The sequence below is a fragment of the Pelophylax lessonae genome (genome assembly GCF_965119305.1).
Source record: "Pelophylax lessonae genome assembly, chromosome: 5".
Lineage (NCBI taxonomy): Eukaryota > Metazoa > Chordata > Amphibia > Anura > Ranidae > Pelophylax > Pelophylax lessonae.
In genome coordinates this window covers 543,118,121-543,138,527 of record NC_138772.1, presented here as the reverse complement: position 1 = coordinate 543,138,527, position 20,407 = coordinate 543,118,121, and the positions used below count along the sequence as shown (strand labels likewise).

The window sequence follows — 20,407 nt, the reverse complement described above, 5'->3', positions numbered from 1 at the left end:
GGTGATGTGGAGCAAAGGTGGAGATTTAAATCCCTGGTGATTCGGCATATTGACAGTGTAGTGCAGGAGTCTTCAAACTTTGGCCCTCCAGTTGTTCAGGAACTACAATTCCCATCATGCCTAGTCATATCTGTGCATGTCAGAGTTTTACAATGCCTCATGGGATGTGTAGTTCTGCAACAGCTGGAGGGCCGTAGTTTGAGGATCCCAAGTGATCCTTTCTTTTCCAATAAAACAAAGTGCATATTGATCTGCTTTATTTATTAAGAGGTCATTGCCGTCTGGTGAGTAAGCACTTGTGGTTGGATTTACTGGTGGATTAAAGTTTGGCTCAGTAGTGGAGGAAAATGAGAAAAAAATCGCTTAAGGGAAGCACTGGACACTTATACGGTATCTCACAAAAGTGAGTACAACCCTCACATTTTTGTAAATATTTTATTCTATCTTTTCATGTGACAACACTGAAGAAATGACACTTTGCTACAATGTAAAGTAGTGAGTGTACAGCTTGTATAACAGTGTAAATTCACTGTCCCCTCAAAAATAACTCAACACACAGCCATTAATGTCTAAATCGCTAGCAACAAAAGTGAGTACACCCCTAAGTGAAAATGTCCAAATTGTGCCCAAAGTATCAATATTTTGTGTGGCCACCATTATTTTCCAGCACTGCCTTAACCCTCTTGGGCATGGAGTTCACCAGAGCTTCACAGGTTGCCACTGGAGTCCTCTTACATTACTCCATGATGACATTACGGAGCTGGTGGATGTTAGAGACTATGTGCTTCTCCACCTTCCATTTGAGGATGCCCCACAGATGCTCAATAGGGTTTAGGTCTGGAGACATGCTTGGCCAGTCCATCACCTTTACCCTCAGCTTCTTTAGCAAGGCAGTGGTCATCTTGGAGGTGTGTTTGGGGTCGTTATCATGTTAGAATACTGCCATGCGGCCCAGTCTCTGAAGGGAGGGGATCATGCTCTGCTCCAGTATATCACAGTACATGTTGGCATTCATGGTTCCCTCAATGAACTGTGGCTCCCCAGTGCCGGCAGCACTCATCTAGCCCCAGACCATGACACTCCCACCACCATGCTTGACTATAGGCAAGACACACTTGTCTTTGTGCTCCTCACCTGGTGGCCGCCACACAAGCTTGACACCTGAACAAAATACGTTTATTTTGGTCTCATCAGACCACAGGAGATGGTTCCAGTAATCCATGTCTTTAGTCTGCTTGTCTTCAGCAAACTGCGGGCTTTCTTGTGCGTCATCTTTAGAAGAGGTTTCCTTCTGGGACGACAGCCATGCAGACCAATTTGATGTAGTGTGCGGCGTATGGTCTGAGCACTGACAGGCTGACCCCCCACCCCTTCAACCTCTGCAGCAATCCTGGCAGCACTCATACATCTATTTCCAAAAGACAACCTTTTGTCTGAGCACGTGCACTCAACCTCTTTGGTGGACCATGACGAGGCCTGTTCTGAGTGGAACCTGTCCTGTTAAACTGCTGTATGGTCTTGGCCACCGTGCTGCAGCTCAGTTTCAGGGTCTTGGCAATCTTCTTATAGCCTAGGCCATCTTTATGTAGAGCAACAATTCTTTTTTTCAGATCCTCAGAGAGTTCTTTGCCATGAGGTGCCATGTTGAACTTCCAGTGACCAGTATGGGAGAGTGAGAGCGATAACACCAAATCTAACACACCCGAGACCTTGTAACACCAACGAGTCACATGACACCGGGTAGGGAAAATGGCTAATTGGACCCAATTTGGACATTTTAACTTAGGGGTGTACTCACTTTTGTTGCCAGCGGTTTATACATTAATGGCTGTGCGTTGAGTTATTTTGAGGGGACAGCACATTTACACTGCTATACAAGCTGTACACTCACTACTTAACATTGTAGCAAAGTCTAATTTCTTCAGTGTTGTCACATGAAATTATATAATAAAATATTTACAGAAATGTGAGGGGTGCACTTACTTTTGTGAGATACTGTATATACACCTATAAGCGCCAGAGTCTAATTTCAAGGTTTGATAAACTGTGCTGCCTCTTTTTTTTGACAGCTGTTAGCTGTGAGCAGAGAAGGGGCTCTGCACTGTATGAATCGTGGAAATGCCGGTTTAGGATCGTGAAGAGGGTTGAATCGAGATTGCAATTTTTTAACCACCCCCCGTCCGCGCTACAGCCTATATACGGCTGCAGCGCGGACTCGAATTTTCGGGAGGCCGTTTTTAAACGGCCTCCCAGTGACACGCCCCCAGCGCGCTCCCGCGAGTGCGCTGCGGGGAAAATCTGTGTCGGCCGTGTCCCTTGGACACGGCCGATCACAGATCGTGGTGAATGGCCAATCACAGCGGCCATTCACCATGTGATCTGGCCGTCCAATGAGCGATGATCTCATATGAGATCATCTCTCATCGCCGGCGCTCCTTCCTCACACAGAGCCTGCAGTGTGAGGAAGGAGGGGGAGCCTCACAGCGCCAGGGACACAGGAGAATGTAATCAGGGCACCGATCACCAGTGCCCTGATTACACAAGGTAAAAACACACACACAGTGCCCCCCCATCAGTGCCCACAGTGCCCGCCATTAGTGTCCCCCATCAATGCCCACAATCAGTGCCCATAGTGCTGCTAGTCAGTGCCCATCAGTGCCTGCTCATCTAGGCACTGATGAGCACTGACTGGCAGCACTATGGGCACTGAGTGTGGGCACTGATGGTGCTGCCCATCAGTGCCGCTCATCAGTGCCACCCGTCAGTGTCCAGTGCCATCCGCCAGTGCCCATCAGTGCCGCCTCTCAGTGCCCAGCAGTGCCACCTGTCAGTGCCCAGCAGTGCCACCTCTCAGTGCCCAGCAGTTCCGCCTCTCAGTGCCCAGCAGTGCCGCCTATCAGTGCCCAGCAGTGCCGCCTATCAGTGCTCATCAGTGCTGCCTCTCAGTGCCGCCTATCAGTGCTCATCAGTGCGGCATATTAGTACCACCTCATCAGTGCCCATAAGTGCCACCTCATCAGTGCCCATCAGTGCAGCCTATCAGTGCCCATCAGTGCCGCCTCATCAGCGCACATCAGTGAAGGAGAAAATTTTATTTTCAAAATTTACTCACAGAAAATAAGAAAAACTTTTTTTTTTTCAAAATTTTTTGTCTTTATTCTTTTTTTTTGTAAAAAATAAAAAACCCAGAGATGATTAAATACCACCAAAAGAAAGCTCTATTTGTGTGAAAAAAATGATAAAAATTTCAAATGGGTACAGTGTAGCATGACCACGCAATTGTCATTCAAAGTGTGAGAGCGCTGAAAGCTGAAAATTGGCCTGGATGGGAAGGGTGTATAAGTGCACAGAAGGCAAGTGGTTAATGATTAATCGTGCAGCTCTAGACAACACTAATGTAATCAAGAGCTTTTCAGAGGGCGATTGACCGGCGGTGAGAACGTTTTATGTTGCCTCCTCACCACCGCACTGTAGTGGTTGCAGGGCGGTTGCTTCACAGGCCCTATTCTGTTGAATGGGTCGCGTTTGGCAGGCTGACTTTAAATTTTTGGAGGGGGTGGAGGAGAAGGCGGAACTCCGCTTTAATTACAGGATTTGTAGCTGCTGATTTTTAATTTTTTTTTCTGCAGGCAGAACTCCTCTTTAACCACTTGCCGACCAGCCGCTGCAGTTATACGGCAACAGGTCAGCAGGTTCCCGTGAATCGCGGCACCTCTATGCCAGTTCACAGGAGCGAACCTGGAGGCGTGCGTGCGCCCGCTCGCCAGCAGGGAAGCCGATCCACGGGGCCAGCAGGCTGTGATTGCCGCCAAGCATCGCTCCTCTTGAAGAGAGAACGGCAGTCTGCTGTTATAAACACAGCAGACCGTTGTTCTCTCGGGAATCAACACAGAGCTCCTGTGATCCTCCTATTTAGGATCACAGGTCTCTGTATTGATTTCACAAGTCCCTCCCCCATACAGATAGAAAACACCCCCTACTCTCACACTTAACCCTTTGATCGCCCCTGGGTTAACCCCTTCCCTGCCAGTGTCATTATTACAGTAACAGTGCATATATATAGCACTGATTACTGTAGTAATGTCACTGGTAACCCGAAAAGTGTCAAAAATGTCAGTTAGGGGTCCGATCTGTCCGCCGCAATGTCGCAGTCCTGCTAAAAATCACAGATTGCTGCCATTACTAGAAAAAAAAAAAATGACATCAATCTTTCCCCTAGTTTGCGCAAACCAATCAAAATACGCTTATTGGGATTTTTTTAAGCAAACATATGTAGCAGAATACAAATTGGCCTAAAATGATGAAAAAAATTGATTTTTAAATATTTTTTTGGGGGAATATTTTACAGCAGAAAGTGAAAAATATTGTCGTTTTTTTTTTCATAATTGTTGGTCTTTGTTTATAGCACAAATAATAAAAATCGCACAGGTGATCAAATACCACCAAAAGAAAGCTCTATTTGTGGAAAAAAAAGGACATCAATTTTATTTGGGTACAGCGTCCCAATAACGCAGTGCCGAATCACAAAAAATGGCCTGGTCATTAAGGGGGAAAATCTCCTGGTCCAGAAGTGGTTAAGGCAGAGCAGTTGGGCGGCGGTAAAAACAAAACTTTACAGTGTTTTTTTACTGCCTGCCTTTCGCAAGTGTAAACAAGTCCTACCAGTATCTGTATAACCACTTGCCAATGGCAATTCTTATATATACACTACGTTGCAATTTGCAAATAGTTTATGGGGATTATGGCTGAAGATATCAGCCATAACCCCCAGTATCTTTTTTTTTCAGCCGGCGGCTGGCTTTCTCATGAAAGCGATCAGAGCGGCTCATTAGCCACTGGATCTCTTTCCGAAGCTCGCCGTTTCCACCAGCACACCCAAGAAACGATCCGACGGTGCAGCCAGCTGGCTACGGAAGCAATGAGAGACTAGATCATCTCTGATCGCCTCTATGGCCTTGGAGGACCAGAGCGACATCATGACGTCACTTCCAGTCTAGGGCGGATTAAACATTTTTTGTTTTTAAAGCAAAAGTTCAACTTTTTTTTTTTTTTTCTTTTATCTTTTGCTTTTAAAGGTAAAGAAGAGATTTGAGGTCTTTTTAAACCCCAGATTTCTGCATATAAAGGACCCGTCATCCTTATTTCTATTACAAGAGATGTTTACAATATTAGGAATAAAAGTGATTTAAAAACAAAATAAAAAATAAAATAAATACAATTTTTTTTTTTTAAAGCCCCCTCTTTCCCCCTGTGCTCGTGGGCAGAAGTGATGAACACATACGTAGGTCATGCACGCATATGTGTAAACAGTGTTTGCACCACACATTTGAGGTATCGCCACATATGTTAGAGCAAGAGCACATATTCTTCCGCTAGACCTCCTCTGTAATTCTAAACAGGTAACCTGTAAAAAATGTTTTGGAGATTTTTAAGTACCATAGTTTGTCACCATTCCATGAGTGTGCGCAATTTAAAGCGTGACATGTTAGGTATCTATTTACTCAGGTAAAGGTAATTGAGAGATTTGGAGTCTTTTTGAACCCCAGATCTCTCCATAAAAAGGACCTGTCATCCTTATTTCTATTACAAGGGATGTTTACAATATTAGGAATAAAAGGGATTTAAAAAAACAATTTAAAAAAATAAAGGGACAGTGTAAAAAATTTAAAATAAAATAAAAAAGAATTTCTTTCTTTTTTTTTTTTTTTTTTTTTTATAAAGCGCTCCCTTACCCCCCTGTGCTCGTGGGCAGAAGTGAAGAACACATATGTAGGTCATGCACGCATATATAGTGTTTGCACCACACATGTGAGTTATCGCTGCAAATGTAAGAGCAAGAGCAATTATTCTACCGCTAAACCTCCTCTGTAATTCTAAACAGGTAACCTGTAAAAAAATTTTTGGAGATTTTTAAGTACCATAGTTTGTCACTATTCCACTAGTGTGCGCAACTTAACCACTTACCGCAAACTGACGTTAATTAACGTCAGCAGACTTTGCGGGGTTATACCGGGATGATGTCTCTAGCTAGAGGCATCATCTCGGTACCGTGGTTTAGAGCCGACGGTCGGCTTTCCGTCGGTAACGACCGATGCGGCTCGGGAGCCGCTCGATCGTTACCCGGGGGGGCGGAGGGGACGTCCCCCCCCCCCCTCCCACTGCCTTCTGTGGCTTTTACCGGGGCTCCCGTCCCACCGGGAGCCCCGAGCACCCAGCCGGCACGTCCGCCGGCTGGATGGAGTCCCAATGAATGCCGGAAACGGCATCGATCGGGTCTCCGATGACGTAACCCGGAGGCGGCGTCCATGACGTCACTTCCGGGTTACTGTGCTGCAAAAGGCGGCAGTTTTGAAAAACAGCTGTATGCAAAAATGCTGTTTTCTGCGTTTTGCATACAGGGAAGTGTAGTGGAGGGGTCTAGGGTCTTTTAGACCCTCGATCCCTCCATAAAGAGTACCTGTCACTACATATTGGTGTCACAAGGGATGTTTACATTGCTTGTGACAGCAATAAAAGTGATCAGATTTTTTTTTTTTTTAAAAACTGTAATAAAGTTTAAAAAAAATAAAAAATAAATAGGAAAAAAAAAATGTAGCCGCCCCCGTCACCGTTAGCTCGCGCACGAAAAAAACCGTATGCGCAAGTCGAGCCGCGAATGAAATGGCTGTTCAAACCCCACATGTGAGGTATCGCCGCGATCGCCAGAGCGTGGGCAATAATTTAAAAAAAAAGAGCTACACATTTTAACTCTAAACTGGTAACCGTTAAATAAATTTAAAGCATCGCAGATTGAGATCTCTATTGACCGTAGTTTGTCGCCATCCCACGGGGGGGCGCAATTTTAAACCGTAACATGTTGGGTATCTATTTACTCGGCGTGACATCATCTTTCACAATATACATATATATAGCCTTTGCTAAAAAAATATATATAATGTTTGGGGGTTCTAAGTAGTTTTCTAGGAAAAAATACTGGTTTTAACTTGTAAACAAAAAGTGTCCGAAATAGGGCTGGGGCTTAAGTGGTTAAAGCGGAGTTCCAGCCTCGGGGGTCAAATTTAGATAAAAATACCCCCGGGACAGTCAGGGCTAGTACATTCCATAATGGATAGACTGTGAACTGTCCCGGGTCACACTTACCTGCAAGAAGAAATACTTACCTTGAAAAGTTCTTCTTCAGTGCTGCCATCTCAGGTGTGGGCAGCTGAATACAGCGCGTCCTCTTCGGTGACGTCGGAGTCCCACAATGTGCCTGCACCGGCCCTGCTCGTCACTTCCGGTGCAGGCGCGGCACCCCTGCACAGCTTCTGGGCATGTCCAGAAGCTGTTTAGCAGGGAATGAGGCGCCTGCACCGGAAGTGATGAGTGGGGCCGGTGCAGGCGCATTGACTACTGGGAGCGATGACATTCAGTTTCCAGGAGTCATTGCAAACCGGAAGAGACGGCGCGGGCCGAGGCGCAGAGGGAGGAAGTGGAAGGAAGGTGTATAAGGAGTATATTTTCTTCAATATCAAGGTAAGTGACCAAAAAAAAAAAATTGGGAGCATCCATTTCTTTTTCAGGTGGCCCTTAGCAAGCAGATGGCCCAAAATAGATTTTTTTCGATTTTGAGGCCGGAAATCCGCTTTAAAGCTTGACATGTTAGGTATTTATTAACTCAGCATAACATCATCTTTCATGTTTTATATATATATATATATACTGTATATATATGTATATATATATTTATTATTTTTTATTTATTTATTTATTAAAGTGTATTTTTTGCATTAGAAAAAATGCTGCACAAATACCGTGTGACATAACAATTTGCAAAGATCGCCATTTTATTTCCTAGGGATATGGAGATTTTTAGGTGCCATAGTTTGTCACCATTCCACGAGTGTGCGCAATTTAAACAATGATATGTTACGAATCTATTTACTCAGGAAAACATCATCTTTCATATTTTATATATTATGTTTTTCTTTAATAATTAAAGTGTATTTTTTGTGTTTGAAAAAACGCTGCACAAATTCCCGTGTGACATAAAAAATTGCAAAGATCGCCATTTTATTTCCTAGGGATATGGAGATTTTTAAGTACCATAGTTTGTCACCATTCCACGAGTGTGCGCAACTTAAAGCGAGACATGTTAGGTATCTATTTACTCAGGAAAATATCATCTTTCATATTTTATATATTATGTTTTTTCTTTAATAATTAAAGTGTATTTTTTGTGTTTGAAAAAAACGCTGCACAAATACCGTATGACATAAAAAATTGCAAAGATCCCCATTTTATTCCCCAGGGTCTCTGCTTTAAAAAATATATATAATGTTTGGGGGTTATAAGTAATTTTCTAGCAAAAAAATACTGATTTAAACTTGTAAACAGAAAGTGGCAGAAAAGGCTGGTCGGCAAGTGGATACAGAACGATTCTTGGTATCCATAGTAACCGATCTGCTTTCTTTAGTACTCTCCCACACATCGCACTGGAAACCCAAAATCAGAAGGTGGTTGCTATGGGTAACAAAGACGGTCATGCCTCCAGACGTTGTTGAGGCTCTTGTTCTCCGGCAAGGCCTCTGTTGACTTCTCCACACAGAAGGGAATGGAGATGAATGTGGAGCATTATGAAAATATTTACGTGGAAGGTTTACAGAACTTCAGTGTTTTGTTGACTCATTAGAGATTTGTGGCCTGCCAGCGGGGGCCCCGGCCGCCGTCCTCCGGGCCCCTGCCTCGCGGACAGGGAACATCTCAGCACATAGAACAGTGTCTGTCACTTCTCTGTGTTTATACTCAGTCCTCCATTTTGTAAACGCAGCCCCGGGACTTGGCTCCGGAATCGGCCCCCTCCTTCAGACCGAGCTCGCACATGAAAGCCAGAGCCGTTCCAAACCGCCGCGGGAATCGTCAGCGTCAGTTTATAAGGGCTGCGTGTGAAAAAATAAACTTTAAACACTCGGAGGGCAAAGTTCAGGCTTTTCTGCCTCACAAAAACCACAGGCAGCTTTTTAAATATCGAGAGGCACAATATGAGGAGCGCTCCAAGACACCATGATGGTTGAGGGCAGAGGACTAATTATTACCATAAATAATGGCTAATGAGAGACCTAGCATGAGGGGCTTTCCAAGATGGCAGAGGATTAATTATTCACCAAAAAATAACAGGATAATCAGAGTCGCATAAAACCAAGTAAATAAACTCTCAGCGCAAACAGAATATTTAGAAAAGCCTTGATATAAAAATAATTTTAGAAGTCTGTAGGAGTCTATTAGGAAATCTCATAAAAAAGTTTTACAAACTTTCTTTTAATCCCCTTTCACTTGATATCCACCAATACCCCAATAAACACATTCTCTTCTTAAGAATAAAAAATATAGGGTGGAGTTCCACTTTAACCAGTTCTGGACCAGATGGCATAAACTCCTAGGTCCTTAACCACTTCTGGACAGGAAGGATTTGTCCCCTTAATGACCAGGCCATTTTTTGTGATTTGGCCCATTCGTTATTTTAACAGAAAATTGCACGTTGACGTTGTACCCAAATAAAATTGATGTCCTTTTTTTCCCACAAACAGAGCTTTCTTTTGGTGGTATTTCATCACCTCTGCAATCTTTATTTTTTGCGTAAACAAAAAAAGAGCGACATTTCTGAAAAAAAAAAAAAAAAAACAATATTTTTCACATTCTGCTATATAACATTCCAAAAAAAAAAAAATGAAAAATCTAAATTTTTCATCCTCTTAGGCCAATTTGTATTCTGCTACTTATTTTTGGTAAAAAAAAATAAAAAATAGCAATAAGCGTATTTTGATTGGTTTGCGCAAAGGTTATCGCGTCTACAAACTAGGGGAAAGATTTATGTCATATTTACCGTATTTATCGGCGTATAACACGCACCTTACCTGTGCCCATGAATGCAGCCTCATCAGCGCAGTGTCCATCAATGCAGCCTAGCCAGTGCAGTGTCCCCAATGCAGCCTAGCCAGCGCAGTGTCCCCAATGCAGCCTAGCCAGGGCAGTGTCCCCAATGCAGCCTAGCCAGGGCAGTGTCCCCAATGCAGCCTAGCCAGCGCAGTGTCCCCAATGCAGCCTAGCCAGCGCAGTGTCCCCAATGCAGCCTAGCCAGCGCAGTGTCCCCAATGCAGCCTAGCCAGCGCAGTGTCCCCAATGCAGCCTAGCCAGGGCAGTGTCCCCAATGCAGCCTAGCCAGCGCTGTGTCCCCAATGCAGCCTAGCCAGTGCAGTGTCCCCAATGCAGCCTAGCCAGCGCAGTGTCCCCAATGCAGCCTAGCCAGCTCAGATTGCCCATATTGCACAGATCGCCAGCACAGATCGCCCATATTGCACAGATCCCCAGCACAGATCGCCCATATTGCACAGATCCCCAGCACAGATTGCCCATATTGCACAGATCGCCCATATTGCACAGATCCCCAGCACAGATCGCCCATATTGCACAGATCCCCAGCACAGATTGCCCATATTGCACAGATCCCCAGCACAGATCGCCCATATTGCACAGATCCCCAGCACAGGTTGCCCATATTGCACAGATCGCCAGCACAGATTGCCCATATTGCACAGATCTCCTGCACACAGATCGCTGCACACAGATCGCCGCACACAGATCGCCAGCACAGTTCGCCGCACACAGATCGCCAGCACAGATCGCCAATATATTTTTTTTTAAAAAGTCGGGCAGCGCTGAGGCAGAGGTGGGCGGGCCGTGCGAGGAGAAGCGAGTACGAGCCACCGCTGTCATCTGACGTCCTGGCGCCTATGATAGACGTCACACCTCCCATGTCCCGGCATTGGGCCATTGTGCTGTCTATCATAGGAGGCGGGACTTCCTATGACAGCAGCCACTCGTCCTTCCTTCTGCTTCGCCCGGCCCGCCCCCTCCTCTTCCTCTCAGCGCTGCCCGGCTTTTTTTTTTTTTTTTACTATATCGGCGTATAACACGCACTGGTGCTTTGCCCTCCATTTTTAGGAGGAAAAAGTGCGTGTTATACGCCGATAAATACGGTATTTCTTTTTTACTACTGTGTTTCCCCGAAATAAGTTTTTTTCCACTCTTTATTGATTTATTTATTTGCCTTGCTTTAAAGTAGATTTTTTTTTTTTTTAATATTGGATAGAGCAAGGAAGGGTTATAACTCCTGTAAGGTTAATTTTTGCCATTTTTGTCCCATTGGGGAGATTTCCCTTCACTTCCTGTCCCATAGCCAAACAGGAAGTAAGAAGAAATCCCTGCAAATTAAGAGAATTTTTTGGGGACCCCCAGGTCCCAGAACTAGTGTCCCCATTGGAAGATTTCCCCTCTATTACTTTTCTGGGGACAGCCCAACAATTTGAATTTTCTTTTACTTTCACTTTCAATGATAAGAGTAAACAGGTGAATCTCCCTAACAGGGGAACAGACAGCAATAAAAACTGACAGAGGTTCTAATCCCTCCGAACTCTATCCAAAACTAACAAAAAAAAATGTTGCCTTTAGTTGTACTTTAATTATAATCATAATGGTCACATGATCTGGGGCAGTCCTTCCTACCCTCCTAGGTATAAATACTGGGAAGGGGTTAAGCTGGTAAAAAAATTATTCAAAATTGACTTTCCTAATGACACCAGTGCAAGAAATGTCAGAAATTTTGCCAAAATTTTCAGCAAAGCAAAAAACGTTTTCATTTATCTATTTAATTGCTTACTTTATTTGCTTTTCTTTAAAACTTAAATCATAATCACAGTGGTCACATGATCTGGAGCAGTTCTTCCTACCCCCCAGTTTTAAATAGCGAGAAGAGGTTAAGCTGGTAAAAATTGATTGAAAATTGACTTTCCTAATGACTCCAGTGCAAGAAATGTCAAAAATTTTGCCAAAATTTTCAGCAAAGCAAAAACTATTTTCATTTGTCTCTTTAATTGCTTACTTTATTTGCTTTTCTTTAAAACTTTAATTATAATCACAGTGGTCACATGATCTGGAGCAGTTCTTCCTACCTTCCAGGTTTAAATAGTGGGAAGGGGTTAAGCTGGTAAAAAATTATTGAAAATTGACTTCCCTAATGACTCCAGTGCAAGAAAAGTCAGAAATGTTGCCAAAATTTTCAGCAAAGCAAAAAAACTTTTTCATTCATCTATTTAAGTGCTTATTTTATTTTCTTTGCTTCAAAACATGAATTATAATCACAGTGGTCACATGATCTGGAGCAGTTCTTCCTAACCCCCGGGTTTAAATAGCAAGAAGGGGTTAAGCTGGTAAAAATGTATTGAAAATTAACTCCAGTGCAAGAAATTTCAGAAATTTTGACAAAATTTTCAGTAAAGCAAAAAACATTTTCATTCATCAATTGAAGTGCTTACTTTATTTTCTTTGCTTTAAAACTTTTAATTTAATCACAGTGGTCACATGATCTGGGGCAGTTCTTCCTAGCCCCCAGGTTTAAATAGCCGGAAGGGGTTAAGCTGGTAAAAAATTGATTGAAAATTGACTTCCCTAATGACTCCAGTGCAAGAAATGTCAGAAATTTTGCCAAAATTTTTAGCAAAGTAAAAAACATTTTCATTCATCTATTTAAGTGCTTACTTTATTTTCTTTGCTTTAAAACTTTAATTATAATCACAGTGGTCACGTGATCTGGGGCAGTTCTTTCTACACCCCAGGTTTAAATTGTGAGAAGGGGTTAAGCTGGTAAAAAATTTACTTCCCTAATGACTCCAATGCATGAAATAGAAATTTTGCCAAAATTTTTGGCAAGGCAAAAAACTGTCAATTTTGTTCCTCTATTTATTGATTACTTTTTTTGGCTTGCTTTTAACACTTGAATTCTATTTATTTCCCGCTTGTTGCGATGTGGTGAACTTGAGCTGGAAGCTTATATTTATTGTTGGCGAGATTCGCCATGATAGGAAAACGTAAAATTAGTTGGATTTATTATCCATTATGTTCTGTGACGCCCTCCAGGCGAATGGCTGCGTTCGTATCATTGTTATCATCACGTCCACTCAGTCACCTGCCAGTTTTTCAAGTTTTCCTGCCGGAGATTTATGCCGGACATCTGGATTCAATGAAGACATTTTCTGAAGGAAAATGGATCTTTAACAACGTGTTTTTGTTCTTTTATGAATCCTTGTCACTTTCTTTTTACGATGTGCCAAAACATTCGGATTCCGGCCTATATTATATTGCAAGACAAAACTAGAATGCTGTGATAATAATGTTGCCATGAAAGGCAAAGTTGTCAGCATGAGGAACTACAAGTATCAGCACGTCCTGCTAGACTCACTTGTTTAACCGCTACCGACCGTATAACTTACATATATGGTGGAAGGGCGGCTCTGACACCACCTGACACCCGCGATCGCTCCCTGCAATGACCATAGAGCACATGTGATCCTTCTATATAGGATCACATGTCTCTATGATCATTTCACAAGCCACGCCCCCCCACAGTTAGAATCACTCCACTAGGCTTACTAGTAAACATAAAACAATAAAAATGACATAAATCTTTCCCGTAGTTAGTAGACGCAATAACTTTTGCACTAACCACAAAATACGCTTATTGCAATTTTTTTTTTAACAAAAATATGTAGCAGAAAACAAATTGGCCTAAAATGTTAAAAATTTTTGATTTTTACATTTTTTTTTGAGAATCTGAAAAATATTTTTTTTTTTTTCAAAATTTTAGTTTTTTTTTTTTGTTTATAGCGCAAAAAATAAAAATTGCACAGGTGATCAAATACCACCAAAAGAAAGCTCTATTTGTGGGAAAAAAAGGACATCAATTTTTTTTGGGTACAGCGTCGCACGACCGCGTAATTGTCCGTTAAACTAATGCAGTGCCAAATCGCAAACTAGGGCCTGGTCATTAAGGGGGCAAATCCTTCTGGTCTTAAATTGGTTAAAGCAGGGTTAGGTTATAAAAAAATATCCCAAGCTTTGAACATCTCACAGAGCGCTGTTTCCATCATCGGAAAATGGAAAGAGTTTGGCACAACTGCAACCCTACAAAGACATGGCCGTCCACCTAAACTGACCGGCCGGGCAAGGAGAGCATTCATCAGAGAAGCAACCAGGAGGCCCATGGTAACTCTGGAGGAGCTGCATAGATCCACAGCTCAGGTGGGTGAATCTGTCCACAGGACAACTATTAGTCGTGCGCTCCACAAATCTGCCCTTTATGGAAGAGTGGCAAGAAGAAAGCCATTGTTACAAGAAAGCCATAAGAAGTTCCATTTGCATTTTGCAAGAAGCCATGTGGATGACACAGCAAACCTGTGGAAGAAGGTGCTCTGGTCAGATGAGACCAAAATTGAACTTTTTGGCCTAAAAGCAAAATGCTATGAAAATGAACACTGCACAGCACCCTGAACACACCATCCACACTGTGAAATATGGTGGTGGCAGCATCATGTTGTGGGGATGCTTTTCTTCAGCAGGGACAGGGAAACTAGTCAGAGTTGATAGGAAGATGGATGGAGCCACATTCCAGCAGGACAACGACCCTAAACATACAGCCATGGAATGGTTTAAATCAAAGCATATTCATGTGTTAGAATGGGCCAATCAAAGTCCAGACCTAAAAATGTGGAAAATTTCAAGGGCTATAAATACTTTTTCGAGGCACTGTAAAACTCTATTAAAACCACATATTATACTCACATTGGAAATGCACTAAGAACAGCAGTGTACCACCTTAAAAACATCTATAAATAATCCAGGTACAGGTCCCCCTAAAGTTGGTCGAGGAGGAGGAGGAGGAGAGAGCGTTCCCGGAAGCAGTGTGTGTGGGTGGAGCAGCAGCAGCTGCGAGCAGCAAGCAGCGGGGGAGCTGTGTGTGGAGGAGGAGCCGCGGTTGACACGTGTGGGGAAGCCGGGTGCCGGGTGCAGGGGACCTCAGGGACCGGTGACAGAGCAGAGCGGCGGCGGCGGAGGATGGATGTGAGTAGGCGACTGATCAGCTGATTGGGGGGGGGGTAACTAAGTGACTGTGAACTGTGACTGACTGTGATCTGCGACTGACTGTGAACTGCGACTGACTGTGATCTGCGACTGAATGTGCTCTGCGACTAACTGTGATCTTCGACCGACTGTGATCTGCGACTGAGTAGCGTGTGACTTTCTTGCGAATGAGTAGCGTGTGACTTTCTTGCGACTGAGTAGTGTGCGACTTTCTTGCCACTGAGTAGCGTGTGACTTTCTTGCGACTCAGTAGCGTGTGACTTTCTTGCGACTCAGTAGCGTGTGACTTTCCTGCGACCGAGTAGCGTGCGCCTGGGAGTAACCGTCTGTCATGGAATACCTTGCAACTGGTGAGTACCTGGGGAGGACTGGTAAGTATCTTAGCGACTGGTGAGTATCTTAGCGACCGTTGAGTACCTTAGGGTTAGTACCATTGGAGATAGAGGTAGTGTAGGTAAGGAAAAGCAGGTCATTACTAATTATCCCCATAGAATAGAGGGTAATAATGTACGACAGGATTGGGGATGCCACTCAGTGTACTTCTTGCTGCAAGTATGCGTTCCTTGATGAACCAATCGAGGGCGAATACTGCTGTGCAAGATGTGAGCAACTTGTCTCTCTGGAAGCCCAGATCCTGGATCTAGAGAACAAAGTGACAACACTGCGTAGCATCAACAACCTGGAAAGGAGCTTGGACAATACCCATCAGGTGCTGGCAGGGGCTGGCATAGAGGAGGGAGGAGTAGAGGAGACACAGGCATCAGAGGTAGGCAGTTGGGTGACCGTTAGGAAGGGTAGAGGGAAGAGTGCCAGGGAGGCCAGTCCTGAGTTGGTACACCCTAACAAATTTGCCAAGTTGCAGGTTGAGGGTCTTAAATTGGTTAAAGCAGGGTTAGGTTATAAAAAATTATCCCAAGCTTTGAACATCTCACAGAGCGCTGTTTCCATCATCGGAAAATGGAAAGAGTATGGCACAACTGCAACCCTACCAAGACATGTCCGTCCACCTAAACTGACCGGCAAGGCAAGGAGAGCATTCATCAGAGAAGCAACCAGGAGGCCCATGGTAACTCTGGAGGAGCTGCATAGATCCACAGCTCAGGTGGGAGAATCTGTCCACAGGACAACTATTAGTCGTGCGCTCCACAAATCTGCCCTTTATGGAAGAGTGGCAAGAAGAAAGTTGCAGATTGAGGGGGATATCAGCTCAGGGGTGGCAGTGCTGGAGCAGGCGCCCTCCCCCAGCTGCCAGGGGAGCAGCGGCTCCAGGAAGGAGGGAGGCAGTGACTCAGGAAAGGTTAGACAGGTTGTGGTAGTGGGGGACTCAATTATCAAGAGGACAGAGAGGGCAATCTGTCGAAACGATTGTGGTAGCCGAACAGTATGTTGTTTACCGGGCGCTCAAGTTCGGGACATCGCGGATCGGGTAGACAGATTATTGGGAGGCTCGGTTTCCATGCTGCCCGGGTGACGGCGGCCGCCATATTGGCGGAGAGGAGGAGGAGAGGGATGAGGAGTCTGTCCGCCCTGTACCGGCCGGGGCTCAGCATGGAGGACGGGGAGCCCGGACAGGTGAATGGTATGAAGATGGTGGATGAGCCCATGGATGAGCCCATGGATGAAGGGGAGCCGCTGTCACCCTATGATGAAGGAACGGTGAAGGAGATTCAGATCACGCACCATGTGAAGGAGGGGTGTGAGAAGGCGGATCCCGCGCAGTTTGAGCTCCTGAAGGTCCTCGGTCAGGGCTCTTTTGGAAAAGTTTTCCTCGTACGGAAATTGATCGGTCCCGATGCCGAACAACTTTATGCAATGAAAGTATTAAAGAAAGCGTCTCTGAAAGTCAGAGACCGAGTTCGGACCAAGATGGAGCGCGATATTCTGGTGGAGGTGAACCATCCATTTATTGTTAAGTTGCACTATGCCTTTCAGACAGAAGGGAAATTATATCTGATTCTGGATTTTCTCAGGGGAGGAGACGTCTTCACACGCTTATCCAAAGAGGTTATGTTTACAGAGGAGGATGTGAAATTCTACCTGGCAGAACTGGCACTGGCGTTGGATCATTTGCACAGTCTGGGCATCGTCTACCGGGACTTGAAGCCTGAAAACATTTTGCTTGACGAAGCAGGACATATCAAGTTAACAGATTTTGGGTTGAGTAAGGAGTCTGTGGACCATGAAAAGAAGGCGTACTCGTTCTGTGGTACGGTGGAGTATATGGCGCCAGAAGTGGTGAACCGGCGAGGTCACACTCAGAGTGCTGATTGGTGGTCGTTCGGTGTCCTTATGTTTGAAATGCTGACGGGAACGCTCCCCTTCCAAGGAAAAGACCGCAACGAGACCATGAACATGATACTGAAGTCTAAGCTGGGGATGCCGCAGTTTTTAAGCTCCGAAGCGCAGAGTCTGCTGAGAATGTTGTTCAAACGAAATCCATTAAACCGATTAGGTGCCGGCCTGGACCGGGTAGAGGAGATAAAACGGCATCCGTTCTTTGCTACCATTGACTGGAATAAGCTGTACAGGCGTGAAATCCAACCCCCATTTAAACCAGCATCTGGAAAACCCGAGGACACGTTCTGTTTTGATCCGGAGTTCACAGCCAAAACGCCGAAAGACTCTCCCGGAGTTCCCCCCAGTGCCAATGCCCACCAGCTCTTTAAAGGCTTCAGCTTTGTGGCTCCGTCCCCCATTGAGGAACATAAAATCTCCTCCATCACCACCACCCTGCCCATTGTACAGCAATTCCACGGAAGTCGGGCGCAGTTCACAGACATCTACGACCTCAAGGAAGATATTGGTGTCGGCTCCTATTCCATCTGTAAACGCTGCATTCACCGGGCGACCAACATGGAGTTCGCGGTCAAGATCATCGACAAGAGTAAGAGGGATCCATCAGAAGAGATTGAGATCTTGATGCGGTACGGACAGCATCCGAACATCATCACACTAAAAGACGTGTACGATGACGATGGTCGGTACGTTTACCTTGTGACTGAACTAATGAAAGGCGGAGAGCTGCTCGACCGGATACTCCGCCAAAAGTTCTTCTCCGAGCGAGAGGCCAGTGCCGTTCTCTACACCATCACCAAGACTTTGGACTACCTGCACTGTCAAGGGGTGGTTCATCGAGACCTGAAGCCCAGTAATATCCTCTACATGGACGATTCCAGCAACGCAGACTCCATACGAATATGTGATTTCGGCTTTGCCAAGCAGCTGAGAGGAGAGAACGGGCTGCTGCTGACTCCATGTTATACGGCCAACTTTGTGGCCCCTGAGGTCCTGATGAGACAAGGCTATGACGCTGCCTGCGATATCTGGAGCCTCGGAGTGCTACTTTATACTATGCTGGCTGGGTACACACCGTTCGCCAATGGCCCAAACGACACGCCGGAGGAAATCTTACTGCGGATAGGAAGCGGGAACTTTTCGTTGAGCGGAGGCAACTGGGACACAGTGTCTGACGCTGCAAAGGATTTGCTCTCTCACATGCTCCATGTTGATCCTCATCAGCGATACACGGCAGAGAAGGTAATAAAGCATTCCTGGATAGCTTGCAGAGACCAGCTCCCTCTATTCCAGCTCAACCGACACGATGCACCACACCTGGTCAAGGGTGCGATGGCTGCCACATACTCAGCACTGAACCACAAGACATTTCAGCCAATACTAGAGCCGGTGGCGGCCTCCAATCTAGCTCAGCGCCGTAGTATGAAAAAGCGAACGTCGACAGACTTATAGGGCGAACTTTGTCCCCGATGAATCCTGGGAATTCCATCCTGCGGTCTCTCGGAGTTCCTACATTACTTGAATATCCTGTACATGTCTCTTGTGGAATTCACACGGCGTGAGGTTCATCCTGTGCTCTCCATTATGAATCTGTCTGTGTTCATTCTAAATATCAGGGTACGTCACCGGCTTGCCGGATCTCTGCACCGAATACGCCTCCTGTCCAGGTCACCTCCACTGCGGAGGGTACACTGTAAACGCTGTAGATTATGCTGCATTTTCATTGGCCGGTCCATCTCCGGGGAGCTTTTATCTATTGGAAAATGACTAGAACAAGGATTCCCTCCACTCTTCACTTACCGCTTACTAATCTGCAGCTGATTCCAAAACTTCACAACGCATGACCGCCGCCATGTTTTCTCACCAGGATTGTGCGCACGGCGTGAACAATGCTGCCATGGCTGTGTATGTCTCGTGGATGCCGTAGTCTCTAGAAATGCAGACCTTTTACATGAGTGCCGGGAACTGCCCCGTCATGGAAATTCTGTGTTTTATCAGAACAAAACTTGCTGTAAAGACTCGCGCTGCGTTGTCCCGCCTCCCGCGTGTCGCTGTCCGTGGCTGCCACCATCGCCACGTGGAGAGTCGGGGCCACAGACTAATTTTTCTCGGGTTGGGTTGTAAATAATTCTGTTGTATTAAGTTTGTACCTATTGTACACATGTATTCAATATTATTGCTTTTATTTTATTTTTATTTTTTTGGGGTTTTATTTTTTTATTTTGTTTTCACGGTACCATTGAATAATTTTTACCGATCAGGTAAAATTTATATTTTTGTAGAACTGATTATTTGAAAAAAAAAAAAACCAAAATAAAAATTGGGGTCCTGGCTCACAGGGAAGGAGGGGGTGGGTGGGTGTCACAAGCCAAATTTTATTTGTGGTGTAACAAACAACAAAATCTTATGCGTCGTCTTGTAAAGTGTTGGAAAAGTCGTGTCGGTAGAACCATTTGTGCAGGAGAAGGAGTCGGTGTCTTTAGTCCCGTGTATTTGTGCTAAGTAGTCCAATGATGTATCGGTAGGAAACGTCGTAGCTGAGGTTCTTCTGGAGCCTTAAGAGCATCCTGGGTAATTATGCCTTCATCCAATCAGAACGTAGCTCTGGTCTGGGGTGGAATGGAGCAGTCGGCTCGATCTCTTGGCTCGTCCGTCCTCCGCGGACTCATTAGCGTTCGTTGTGTCTTCTGCTTTTGTCTTGATGGGGTTTGGAGAGTGGGAGGAGCCCCTGTGGCCTTTGTGCAGAGGCCCCCGATCTGCGGGCTTTAAATACTTACAGATCCTTTTGTATGTATTTGAAAATGAAAAGATTATTGGGAGGGGCTGGGGACGACCCAGCGGTCATGGTGCATGTGGGCACCAATGACCAAGTAAGAGGAAGGTGGAGGATCCTAAAGAACAATTTCAGGGACTTAGGGAATGGATTGAGAAATAGGACCTCCAAGGGGGTTTTCTCTGAAATACTGCCGGTACCTCAAGCCACACAAAAGAGGCAGAAGGAGATTAGAGAACTTAACAAGTGGCTGAGGAACTGATGTAGGAAGGAGGGGTTCGGGTTCCTGGTGAACTGGGCTGACTTCTCAGTTGGCTACCGTCTCTTTAGTAAGGATTGGCTGCACCTTAATGGGGACGGTACAGCTCTTCTGGGGAGAAAGATGGC

General features: G+C 45.0%; 2 protein-coding genes across 2 annotated transcripts in view; both read left to right on the top strand.

Annotated features, from left to right (window-relative positions):
* LOC309556168 (uncharacterized protein) overlaps positions 1-20,407 on the top strand; it is a 216,924-nt gene that overhangs the window by 108,508 nt on the left and 88,009 nt on the right. The gene's annotated exons all lie outside the window — the stretch shown is intronic.
* On the top strand, positions 16,436-19,592 carry LOC309556167 (ribosomal protein S6 kinase alpha-6-like). Its single transcript, XM_082258528.1, has one exon. It carries the CDS (start codon positions 16,462-16,464, stop codon positions 18,697-18,699), a length of 2,238 nt encoding a protein of 745 aa, XP_082114654.1. The 5' UTR covers positions 16,436-16,461; the 3' UTR covers positions 18,700-19,592.